General features: G+C 38.8%; 2 protein-coding genes across 3 annotated transcripts; one reads left to right on the top strand and one right to left on the bottom strand.

Moving 5' to 3' along the window:
* Nucleotides 1–300: 300 nt before the first annotated feature.
* Nucleotides 301–3,872, top strand: LOC127255292 (pyruvate decarboxylase 1-like). The gene is made up of 6 exons (XM_051280774.1): nt 301–834; nt 1,022–1,185; nt 1,662–2,312; nt 2,388–2,505; nt 3,331–3,519; nt 3,608–3,872. Exons 1-6 carry the CDS (start codon nt 316–318, stop codon nt 3,776–3,778), a joined length of 1,812 nt encoding a protein of 603 aa, XP_051136731.1. The 5' UTR covers nt 301–315; the 3' UTR covers nt 3,779–3,872.
* A 931-nt stretch (nt 3,873–4,803) lies between these two features.
* On the bottom strand, nt 4,804–10,095 carry LOC127255228 (RNA-dependent RNA polymerase 2). 2 transcript variants are annotated; one of them, XM_051280677.1, is made up of 6 exons: nt 9,915–10,095; nt 9,217–9,826; nt 6,334–8,234; nt 5,977–6,127; nt 5,098–5,884; nt 4,804–5,024 (listed from the first exon to the last, which is right to left on the bottom strand). In XM_051280677.1, the coding sequence occupies exons 2-5, from the start codon at nt 9,757–9,759 to the stop codon at nt 5,105–5,107; spliced, it is 3,375 nt and encodes a 1,124-aa protein (XP_051136634.1). In that variant the 5' UTR covers nt 9,760–9,826; nt 9,915–10,095; the 3' UTR covers nt 4,804–5,024; nt 5,098–5,104. The 2 variants fall into 2 exon arrangements, with proteins under 2 accessions (XP_051136634.1, XP_051136633.1); XM_051280676.1 differs by having other exon boundaries at nt 4,804–5,884.
* Between the last annotated feature and the right edge of the window lie 1,960 nt (nt 10,096–12,055).

Genomic DNA, 12,055 nt, shown 5'->3' with positions numbered 1-12,055 from the left:
AAAAAATAATATTTATATATTAAAGAAATTAAAAAAAAAAAACTTCTTTTTTCTTTTTTTTTTATCCGAAATCCATTAAAATTCAGTAACACCCTACACGGACTTGAGATCCCGGATTAGTCCGTCGTTTCGTTTCCACCTCCATGGCTCCACATAACTGTAAGAAAACACGTACTCCCCAACCCCAACCAACAAAACCGCCATTGTCAAACCTTCCTAATTTCTCGAATCTGCATTCTCCCTTCTCTCTCTCTCTCCACATATACATACATATATATATATAACCACCCCCCACCCACTCCACCCACCCCCACCATGGACACAGTTCTGAGCAGCATCCACGCCTGTAAGCCCGACAACACAAACGTCGGCTGCCCGGCCGGCTCCGGCGCCGTCAGCGCCATACAGACGTCGTCATTCTACGCGCCGCCGGAGGCCACCCTCGGGCGCCACCTGGCTCGGCGTTTGGTGGAGATCGGCGTGGAGGACGTCTTCTCCGTCCCCGGCGACTTCAACCTGACTCTCCTCGACCACCTCATAGCCGAGCCGCGGCTCAGGAACATCGGCTGCTGCAATGAGCTGAACGCCGGGTACGCCGCCGACGGCTACGCCCGGCAGCGCGGCGTCGGCGCGTGCGCCGTCACGTTCACCGTCGGCGGGCTGAGCGTCCTGAACGCCGTCGCCGGAGCCTACAGCGAGAATCTTCCGGTGATCTGCATCGTCGGAGGGCCCAACACCAACGATTACGGGACCAATCGGATTCTGCATCACACCATCGGCTTGCCGGATTTCAGCCAGGAGCTGCGCTGCTTCCAGACCGTTACGTGTTATCAGGTAAACCTAAAAGTCGTCGTCGATACATACATATATATATATATATATTAGTTTTCCATGTGTGTTTTAAGCTTCATGTGGTGGCTAAGTGTTTGTAGAAATTCCCCAAAGACATCGGGATGGGATCGTCGGCCTCCTTCAATTGAACAATTGGTCGATTGTAAATGACAATTGAATTCTTCTTCAGGCTGTGGTGAACAACATCGAAGATGCACACGAACAAATCGACACAGCCATAACAACAGCCCTAAAAGAGAGCAAGCCTGTCTACATAAGCATCAGCTGCAATTTGCCTGCAATTCCTCATCCTACTTTCGTCATCGATCCAATCCCATTCTCCATCTCCCCGAGGTATCCATCTCCGCAATTTCTTTCATTTAATTTCTTGTCCATAATTCCCCTTAGCGTAAATTCTCTTTTTACTTTAAAAATTGCATAGAGACCTTTTATAATTTAAAAAACGTTGCATGAAACTCCTTTATAGTTGTAAATTTCCACTTTACTTTAAACCAATTGTGCGACGCCCTTATAGTTTCAAAAGTATTGCATAAAACCCCCGCCATGCACGACGCCCTTATAGTTTCAAAAATATTGCATAAAACCCCACCATAAAAAAAAAATATGGATAGAAAATCATCGTCCCATCGTACCACACCATGGAGGTTTCATAGGAGTGGGGTTTTTTGAAAGCATAGGGGAGTGCTATACACAGAATTTCGTTCGTAATCACAGGGGAGTTATGAGCAATTTTACCTAATTTCTTCGATCAATCGATCAAGATCAAATGAATAATTACTCGAAAAAAACATCGATCGATCTTTCCGCAGGCTGAGCAACGAATCTGGCCTGAAGGCGGCCGTCGACGCCGCCGCCGCCTTTTTAAACAAATCCGTAAAGCCAGTCTTGGTCGGAGGTCCTAAACTGCGCGTCGCGAAGGCAAGCGGCGCGTTTGTCGAGCTAGCTGACGCCTGCGGCTACGCACTCGCGGCGATGCCGTCGGCGAAAGGGTTAGTCCCCGAGCATCACGCGCACTTCATGGGCACGTATTGGGGCGCGGTCGGGACGCATTTTTGCGGCGAGATTGTGGAATCTGCGGATGCCTACATTTTCGCCGGCCCGATATTCAACGACTACAGCTCGGTCGGGTACTCGCTCCTCGTCAAAAAGGAGAAGGCGATTATCGTGCACCCCGATCACGTCGTCGTCGCGAACGGGCCCGCGTTCGGGTGTGTGATGATGAACGATTTTCTAAAGGAACTCGCCAAGAAACTCGACAAAAACACGACTGCCTTCGAAAATTACAAGAGGATTTACGTGAAGGAAGGCGAGGTTCCGAAGTGCGACCCGAGCGAGCCGTTGAGAGTAAATGTCCTTTTCCAACATATACAAAAGATGTTGTCCGGCGACACGGCTGTGATCGCCGAGACGGGGGACTCGTGGTTTAATTGCCAGAAGTTGAAGTTGCCCGAGGGATGCGGGTGAGTCGAGATCCTTGCATTTTGTTATTCTTTTCGAAAGAATTGTTTGAGGGGAAACGATCGATGGCGTTGCAGGTACGAATTCCAGATGCAGTATGGATCGATCGGATGGTCCGTTGGCGCTACATTAGGGTACGCACAATCTGTGCCGAAGAAACGAGTGATTGCATGCATTGGGGATGGAAGTTTTCAGGTCAATTGAATGTTCAAAAACTTCATTAACTCTCATTGCACGGGTGTTGTTAGCGTGCTGACTAGTTATAATCAGCACAATGTTAACAACATGCAACATATATGTACCGACAACACATTATATATAAATGAACAGTATACAAATATATGTATATTGATATATTAGAAATACAATAGATGAAATTGATCTCAGCACATAAGGTATATTAACACAGCACGCATATAAAATATACTAACAATCTATATAGTATGTGTTATGTGCTGTATAGATTGTTAGCATGTGTTGTCGGACTATATTTAATGTATTGTATAAATTGTTAGCATGTGTTGTCGAATTATATATTGTGTTATGTAAATTGTTAGAATGTACTGTCAAATTATATTTAATATGCCGTGTAGATTGTTAGCTTGTGCTACTGAACTATATTTAATGTGTTGCATAAATTGTTAGCATATGTTGTCGAATTATATATTGTGTTATATAAATTGTTAGCATGTATTGTTAAACTATATTTAATGTGTCGTATAGGTTGTTAGTCTGTGCTACTGAACTATATTTAATGTGTTGCATAAATTGTTTATATAAATTATTAGCATGTACTGTCAAACTATATTTGATGTGTTGTATAAATTGTTAGCCCTGTGTTGTTTAACTATATTTGATGTGTTATATAACTTGTTAGCATGTACTGTTGAATTATATTTGATGTGTTGTATAAACCGTTAACATGTGTTGTCGAACTATATTTCATATGCTGATTAGGGCTTATCAGCACTCTAAACTTGTCTCAATGCACACATGAGCCGAGACTAACATCAATCGCAGGTAACGGCCCAAGACATAACGACAATGATCCGATGCGAGCAGAAGACCATCATATTCTTGATAAACAACGGGGGATACACAATCGAAGTAGAAATCCACGACGGGCCGTACAATGTGATCAAGAACTGGAACTACACAGGACTCGTCGACGCCATGTGCAATGGAGAAGGGAATTGCTGGACTACCAAGGTAACAAACTAACTCTAACTCTTAACTCTCAACTAGACCACATCTAAATAATAATATCATAAATTCACGACGCGTCCGTCTGTTTTAGGTGACTTGCGAGCAAGAGCTGATCGTGGCGCTGGAAAAAGCCAACGGCGAGAAAAGAGATTGCCTGTGCTTCATCGAAGTTATAGTCCACAAGGATGACACGAGCAAAGAGCTTCTCGAATGGGGATCGAGAGTTTGCGCCGCCAACGGCCGCCCGCCGAATCCGCAGTAAATAACTTCACACCTTAATCTCTATTCGATTCAACACCTATTTTTTTAGTTTAGACATATATACTACTTTGGATCAACAGATTAAAAGTTTGATGAAGGGATGAATATTAGCTTAACTCTTCTAACTACTTCATTGCAAAGGACCCTTGTGTTTCTTTTGAAACAGTTTTTCGCTATTTGAACTTTATATTTTTCGAAAAAAATATAATATTATTTACATAAAATATTCAAACTTTCAAACTCAATTCAAATTGAAAAGAATCACACTCCTATCATTTATTAAATTTATAGTAAAATTTATATCTCGTTAATTAAATATTCCCCTTTGTCCCAGATACCATATCCACGTTGCCGTTTCTGTCCGTCTCACGTACCATGTCACTTTCCTTTTTTAAAAAGTGATTACACACTTTAATCTCATTTTAAATTTTTTAATTTTATTTTATTTTAATTTATCTTAATCTTAATTTATAATTATTTATATTATAGGACTAATACATTCTTAATTATCTACTAATTACATCCCTCTTCTATCGGAGGGAGTATTAAATTTGATTTTATTTGAATTTTAATTTTTTATTTGAATTTGAATTCAAATAATATTTTTATATAATATTTTTTGTAATAAAAAATAATATATTTGAGCCCAACAAATTGAGTTTGAACCATTATTTTATTACGCTAACAAATTCAAGTAGAGCTTGAACAACAAATACTCGTATTACGCTAACAAATTCAAGTAGAACTTGAACAACAAATACTCGAACTCGTTTAACAGCTCTAATTTCCACTATTTTCGTGACTATAAGATCATAGATTCAAACCTCCGACACTTCCGAGTCTTACATGTTACACATGATTCTTTTAGTGTGACTTGCTTGACCGGATCTACTTTGTAAACTATTAAATTCGGTCCGGGGTTAGCTGCGGGTTCCACCTCATTTTAAAAAAAAAAAAACAAAAAAAAAAAAAGGTACCCACTACTAGCAAGCATTTCAAGCAAAAAAAAAAAAAAAAAGAAACCAATTCAGTTGAAGACGAGCATGTCTTATCATTTATGAAGAGAAATTCCGACTTAAGAGATCAAATTTTCATCTGCCATTCTAACAGTGCAAATAACTCCAGATAGTCACAAGTTCATGTTAATGATGAAGAAAAAAACGGTATGTACATTTCACCCAGGATTTATACGAAGGCGATGCAGCACCGATCAACATCGATTCAATCCGATTTTCTCTTCATACAACCTACTCAAAAACATCGGAAAAATCTCGGCATTAGATCAAGAACACAGAGCAGAACAGGGGACTGAAATCTTACCTAAAATTCACTCCGACACGCCATTGGAACGGATCTTGGCTGATTTTATGTCCAGCAACACATTCCCGACAGCCCACGGAAACGCCAAACAGTTAGCACTGCCATGAGAATACGACGGATGATACGTCACATAATACCACGCCGACACCAGCTGCTGCTGCTGCTGCTTGTCCTGGCCGCAGCAGCTCCCAAGCCACTCCTTCACCTCCTTCATCAGGCTCTTAACCGAAACCAAGATCCGTTCTTTCACCTCTCCGTATCTCCGGTTGTCCCTCTGCAAGTACGACGTCTTCTTCTGGAGTTCGCCGGTCAGTATCTCCACTTCAGCTTCGGCGCCGTAGTAGTTCATGAGCGTTCCCATTTTCTCCAGGTACTGTTCTTTGTGACCTTCGGCAGCTTTCAGGAAGGCCTTGTAGCCGTCAACAATGAGGTCGTGGTCAAACGCATCTGATGGGATCTTGTCTAGGTGATCGGGGGTTGGTTTTGTCTGCCGAATGAAATGAATTGTGGCGCGGTACAGCTTGCCTAGCGGATCTAGCGAGATGTACATCGGTTTCTCCCACCTCTCCAAGAAATCAGGAAACTCTCTCGGCTTTAGAGATCGAGGCATCTCGGCTGGGGCCCCGGTTTTAGCAAAGTCGACAGCCATAGAGTGGAGGGTGGCTAATTCAAGGCATTTTGGACTCAGGGCTTTATCGGGTTCGCGGCCAGCGTGGATTAGATGTGCCGTCGAGATGGCGCCAAGAGTGTCACTGATCATGTAATCAGCAAAAAATTTCTGGATTTCCTGAAACGAGAAATCGATAGAAATGTAAGTATTTTAGAAACACACGCGAGTAGAAGAGATAGGCGGAAAAATTTCTGAATACCCCTGCTTACCTCTAAAGTGACATCATGGTCCGTGATACGCGCACGTCGTCCTGTGTAGTCCATTGGGGCCACAGTTCGAGGGGGGATGAGATTTTGATCCCAGCTTATAAAATACAGATCGCCATCAAGATCACCACCCGAGCATTCGTTAGGGTGTGGCCTGTAAAATTTAAGCACGACAACCTAAATCCAAATTTGCAAAAGTAATTACAGAAATGTAAACTGTGTAGCAATAGCAGGTGCCGGAAAATTCATAATATAAACGATTAGGCAACAGTCATGTCCAATTACATAAAAATAATTCCGAATGTCACTTTGAGATGTAGCAAAGGATGCAAAGATGATAAATAAGTGCAAATACAGTACCTGTCTCCTTTCTGGGGGAAAACAAGACAATCCACCAGATTAGCCTTGTACAATTTCTCGTCGAACACAGCTTCAAGGACTCTGATATCACCCGGATGGAGACAAGGGTTTTTAGTTACCACAACTTTGCCAGTAACCACAGCAGATGTTTTATCTACCTTCCGGAAAAATGATTTATTGCTGCTCTTCATCTCAGATTTCGTCATGGTCACCCTAGCGTAGATCTGGCCATACTCCAAAGTCCTATGTTCATCCAGGCATCCTACTAGGACCCTGCCTTTTGGGACAAAGATCCGACACCTACCTCTTAGATCAGAGAGCTGGCTTTCAAGGTGTGACCGAAGCATTGTTGAGAGGTATGGCTCTTTCTGCGGCGTATAGCCTTGAAGCAACATCCTTCCTAGCACGCTTTTCATTTCACCGCCGCCAGTGCTCTCCAACACATTGAGTGCTGCATCTTTGTTCGTCAGCATTCCGCAAAGGAGCTGCAGCTGTTCTTCTTGCATTGCCAAGAATACAGAGTCCTCGACACCCAAGGTCGACAATAGCGTAACAATTTCACGGTTCAGGTAGCAAGGCTGGGATTCAGTCCATTTGGTGATGTTCAGCATGTAGTTGTCGGATTCAAATTTGAGCATGCTGCTTCGTAGAGAAAGCTTCCGGTAGGACTGGCGATCAACGGCTACCACCCCTTTGTATCCTCCATACCGAATCTGGAAGGCCGATGGGATTTCAGACAAGCCTAACATCCTGGATATCTCCTCAGCAAATCTATGGGAAATTTTTCCGATGCCATCTGAGAAGCAGTAGGTCACGCCATGGGAATTGACATCTATGTCAGGAATGAGCTCGACATCCCGAGGATGGACTTCAATAGTTTGCTTTGACGAGCTAAATAATTGACCCATCCTTGCTGCACATTTCGAGATATTTCTGATCTTGTTGAAGCAGCCCATCCATTGTCGGATTTCCTCAGCTTTCACATATTCATTCGAAGCAAACATCCAAACTGAGTTCGAGCGCAACTGACTGGCAGAAAAGGCCAAGAACTGAAAATGTTTTTCTCCAATAACAATCCCGTCTCGAAGAACAGACAAAATTCGATGATACACATTTGTTCTGTAAGGCTTCGAGTAGATTCCTTGACTAACAGTCATGGAAACAGCACTTGTGGGAAGCCTACCCCAATCTTCATCAACAAATGTGACCCTCAGGAAGTCAGAAGAATATTCAGCAAAGTTTCTCACAATGTAGTTGGAGGATTCAAGCTCGGGACCCAAGCAGAAGAACCTTGATGGAGTAACAAGAACCCTATGACAGCTCATCACATTCTGATTCTTTAACCTTTTATAAGTAATTGAACCGAGATCCTTACCTGCTTCACTTGTATTTGAAAGTTGCTGTTTGATAAAAAACTTAGGATCATAGCAAGTGGAATGCAACTTATGCATTTTCTTAAGGATCACTACAGCAGTGTTTGTGTTTAAACCATTCAGAATCTTAAGAAGTTCACCATCAACTGCTGCAAGGCTAATCTTGTGAGCATGTACAAGTGAATTCAACTGGAAAAGAACTTCGAAAGCTACGGGGAAAGCTGGGCTATTTTGAACAATTGGAACCAAATCAGATGACAGGCTGAATTTTACTCCTTTTTCAAGCTCTAGTGTCATCACATCCTTTGAGTAGCACGGCAATGCAGTATATACATCTGAACAAATTCCTTCTTCGATCTTCCAGCAAAGAGTGGTCAAATATCCAATTGACCTCACATGTGAAAAATCAGTTGTTCGAACCCAAAGAAAGTCAAAGTTTTCTTTGCAAATTCGATATCTGTTTGTAGCAAATTTTGATGAAAACTTCGGCCCAGAAATTCTTTTAAATACTTTTGGTGCACAGTTGAGCTGAAATTAAAAGTGAAACAAAATCAAATAAATATTCCAGATGCATAAATTAATAATAATAAATAACAGAAAGGATGCATTTTTCATAAATAAGGAGCATTTCAATCAGCAAGACATCAGCCATAAAATGAAATAATAATCAAACATAAAGTACAGACGCAAGGAGATATATATGGGCAATCTTCAAAACATTATGGTTTGTCTCACTTCCTATCTCCTCACTATCATTTTATGAAGCTATAATATATTCTTAGGAACATCTGTAACGCTAAAGACACCCTTTTAACAGATACTAAATTCATTAAGATATCCAACAATAGTCACAAGGGCTTGCGACATACGAAACCAAACAGAAGCAGCACTTCTTTGGACATTCAACTCCAATGATTATGTCAATCACAAGCTTATCTACACGCGGAGAGCTTGGTTCGAATAAACTAAATACCGAGTTCAACAATAATCCAACTAATAATTATATATTTTCCATGGATTATAGTTCTGCCAAAACTAGCACCTACAATGGTACTAAAGACACAGTCTTTTTGCAAATACTGCAATCATTAAAATACCAGACAAATCGACAATAATCACAAGGGCTTGCGACATATGAAAGCAAACAGAAGCAGCACTTCTCTGCACATTCAACTCCAATGTTTACTTCAATCACAAGCCTATCTACACACAGGTAGCTTGGTTCGAAAAAACTAAAGAAGAATGCAACAATAATCTAACTACAATTATATATATATATATATATTTCCGTGGATCATAGTTCTACTCAAACTAGAACCTACAATGATACTCCACAAAAACAACCAAACACGAATCGGAATGCAACCATAAATGATTACAACCTGATAAAACAACTAAGCCAACACAAAATCTACAAGTTCCACCAAAAGGAGAAACACAAATTGATAGTTCTCAATGATTAAAACCATTAGATTTAACCAACAGCTAGAGCAGCAGATTAGCAGCATACCTTCAAAAGAATAGCATCATCTTTACCACCAATGGAGCAAGGCCTCGTCTCCAGAACATCCCCAAATTGCACCTCCAATTTGTAACTTTCCTCTTCGTGATTCACAAACCACTCAACTTTCCTCCTCTCAGGCATCACCCACACTTCAACCCCATTCCAGCGCTCCAAAATCCCAAAGCGATCATGCCTAACCATAACTCCTGCAAGCACATTCACCTCGACCCTGTTCGCTGCCTCCACCGGTCTAGCGATGATATCGTAGAATGAATGGGAGATCGAGAGGTAAAACTCTTTGAAAACAAGCTTCCTTTCTTCGGAAAGCAACAGACACTTAGCCTTGGCTTCCGGAGTGTCGAACTGGACGCGACCATGCCCTCTGGACTTCCAGTTCTGGTGCTCCGTGAAAATCTCAACTGCGTAAATTGTGCTTACTCCCGTCTTGGACTCGAGGAAGGTCAAGAGCTCGTTGGCGACGGCGGTTTGCGGGATGTTGGAGACAGTCACGGTGAGCGTTGATCTTTCCGCGTCCATGGCGGACGGCATTGGAGCAAAGCTACGGTGATTTGGCGGAAATTAGTGGCCGAGTGGACTCAATTCAGCTTCTGCGGAACTGTAAATTGGCCAATTGGGTATAACTTTCTCGTTTTCCAAGATTCTCTTGTCAGCCATAAAAGAAGGAAAGGAAGGATTGAACTTACAAATTTCTCGCACATATTGCAGTTGCAGGGAACGAAACCGGGCGAAGAAGAAGAGGAAGGAGACGAAACTGATTTGCTGACGGAAGCCTTGCGGGTGTACGAAGCGCAGAAGACGAAAGACCGAATTTTGCAGAGGGAAGTGTCGGAGACGAAACAGTTGAAGGGAAGAGAACAGAATCAAAACTAGGGCTGTAATTGGAATTGTTTTGAACAATTGGGCTCAAAATTTAAAACTATTTCCAATTTTTTTTTTTAACAATGGACATATTTTTATTTTTTTAAAATTATTAAATTAAAATATATTTAATAAATATAAATCAATTTAATTAATTAAATTCTTCTATTTTTCTCTCCTAAAAAAAAATATTTTTATTTATATTTAAAATTATATATTTTTTTATAAAATTAGTTTATGTTAATTATAAATAAATAAAAATATTTTTTTTATTTACTACAAAATGATATACATATTGTATATATTTTAATTTTTATATAATTTTTAAATATTTAAACATATATTTTAATTTTTTTAATCATATATATTAAATTTACTTTAAAATTATAAATATTATTAATTTTAAAAAAAATAATATGATAGTATCATAACTAATTAAACATCATCGTGCCCCTATAAAAGGGTTCAATTCCAATGGAACTGGAGAAATATATATTAGATTTATGCCTGAAAATTCATCGAACTAATCAAAAGCGTCAATAATACAAATACAATGTAAAAGCAAAAGGCATGAGCATAACATTCTTTAATAGAACGGTGATGTCGATCAAAAGTTTGAGAAATCATCCATTAAGATCCCCGTAAATATGATATATAAATTACGGAAAAATCAATTTTGATTTAAATATAATTAAAATTTATTAATTTTAGTTTTAATATAAAAAATAAAAAAAAAATCATCAATTTTGGTCTCATTATAAACAATTTCTATCAATTTTGGTCTCATTATTAAAAAACTAACGAAAATTGCTGATGTTGACATAATAGAGGTGGCGTGGCAGCTACCCTGAAAACTACACGATCATATACAATTATATACGGCCATATTATTATACGATTATGTATATTTCAGTATATAATTATACATGGCCATATGTTATATGAATTTTATATCGATATATTTTGAAGTATTGATCAATATTGTTTGGAAAACTTAGCACCATAATTGATAAATATAATGACTTTACATATATATTTTAAAATTTTGATATTAATTATTAATAGTAAATTTTTTAAAATATTATACTTCCTCGGTCCTAAAACAATAGGAATATTTGAGATGGACACAAGAATTAAAAATAATAATATTATATTAATAGTTTGTGTAAAAGTGTTTCTAAAATGCATAATGTCCTAAAAATGAAAATGAGACTATTATTTTAGGATAACGAAAATAGTAAAATGAGACATTGTTTGGAACGGAAGGAATATTAAAAATATATTTTTATAAAATATAATATTTAATATTTAATTTTAAAAAAATAAAACTAAAAAACTCTTTATATATATATATATGGGATAATTGAAGACAAAAAAAAATGACTAATCAATTATATTTGGATTAGTATTTATTCTAATTATTTAGAGTTTAAAATGTATATTACAATAATATTACAGAGTAGTATAATAGAAGTAGCTTATTTCAAAGAATTTTTGTTGATCGGATAGAATCAATTGAAACTGATCTAATATAATTTTGTTCAGATCGGGTCAATCAATCGGAATCAACCCAACTTTGCCGATGAAATGACCAATATTTTTTGGCTCAAGACCAAATGATGATGGGTCTAAATGTCGCCTAAAAGAGTTTAAGTCTATGGAAATGATGAAACAACTAATTTGATCAATGACCCATAGAGCATGTCCATTGGAAAAGTCGAGTAGTTTGTGATTTAAAGGAGGATAGTGTTAATTGATGATTAACAAAATAATGAAAATTGTCCTAACACTATAAGACAATGTGAAGAAAAAATACAAGTTTAAAAAAAGATGGTCGATAAGTAATTACAAACTGATTTAAAAGACAGTTATTATAATAAGTCGAATGACTGATGTAGTGAATGCGATATTGGATGCAGGGAACTAATTGAAGCAAAATGAACGCGATCGTAATAAAGAATGAATT

Source organism: Andrographis paniculata, unplaced genomic scaffold, assembly GCF_009805555.1.
Source record: "Andrographis paniculata isolate CXL003 unplaced genomic scaffold, ASM980555v1 Contig53END, whole genome shotgun sequence".
Lineage (NCBI taxonomy): Eukaryota > Viridiplantae > Streptophyta > Magnoliopsida > Lamiales > Acanthaceae > Andrographis > Andrographis paniculata.
Note: the sequence above shows the minus strand (reverse complement) of the source record. Positions and strands in the feature narration are given on the sequence as shown.

What these genes read in the sequence shown, in the direction of transcription:
- LOC127255292 (XM_051280774.1), top strand. Translation starts at nt 316, where the DNA reads ATGGACACAGTTCTGAGCAGCATCCACGCCTGTAAGCCCGACAACACA. An exon ending in AGACCGTTACGTGTTATCAG is followed by an intron (nt 835 to 1,021) that starts GTAAACCTAAAA and finishes ATTCTTCTTCAG; the next exon opens with GCTGTGGTGAACAACATCGA. An exon ending in CCATTCTCCATCTCCCCGAG is followed by an intron (nt 1,186 to 1,661) that starts GTATCCATCTCC and finishes ATCTTTCCGCAG; the next exon opens with GCTGAGCAACGAATCTGGCC.
- LOC127255228 (XM_051280676.1), bottom strand. Translation starts at nt 9,759, where the DNA reads ATGCCGTCCGCCATGGACGCGGAAAGATCAACGCTCACCGTGACTGTC. An exon ending in ATGATGCTATTCTTTTGAAG is followed by an intron (nt 8,235 to 9,216) that starts GTATGCTGCTAA and finishes TTTTAATTTCAG; the next exon opens with CTCAACTGTGCACCAAAAGT. An exon ending in ACCATGATGTCACTTTAGAG is followed by an intron (nt 5,885 to 5,976) that starts GTAAGCAGGGGT and finishes TTCTCGTTTCAG; the next exon opens with GAAATCCAGAAATTTTTTGC.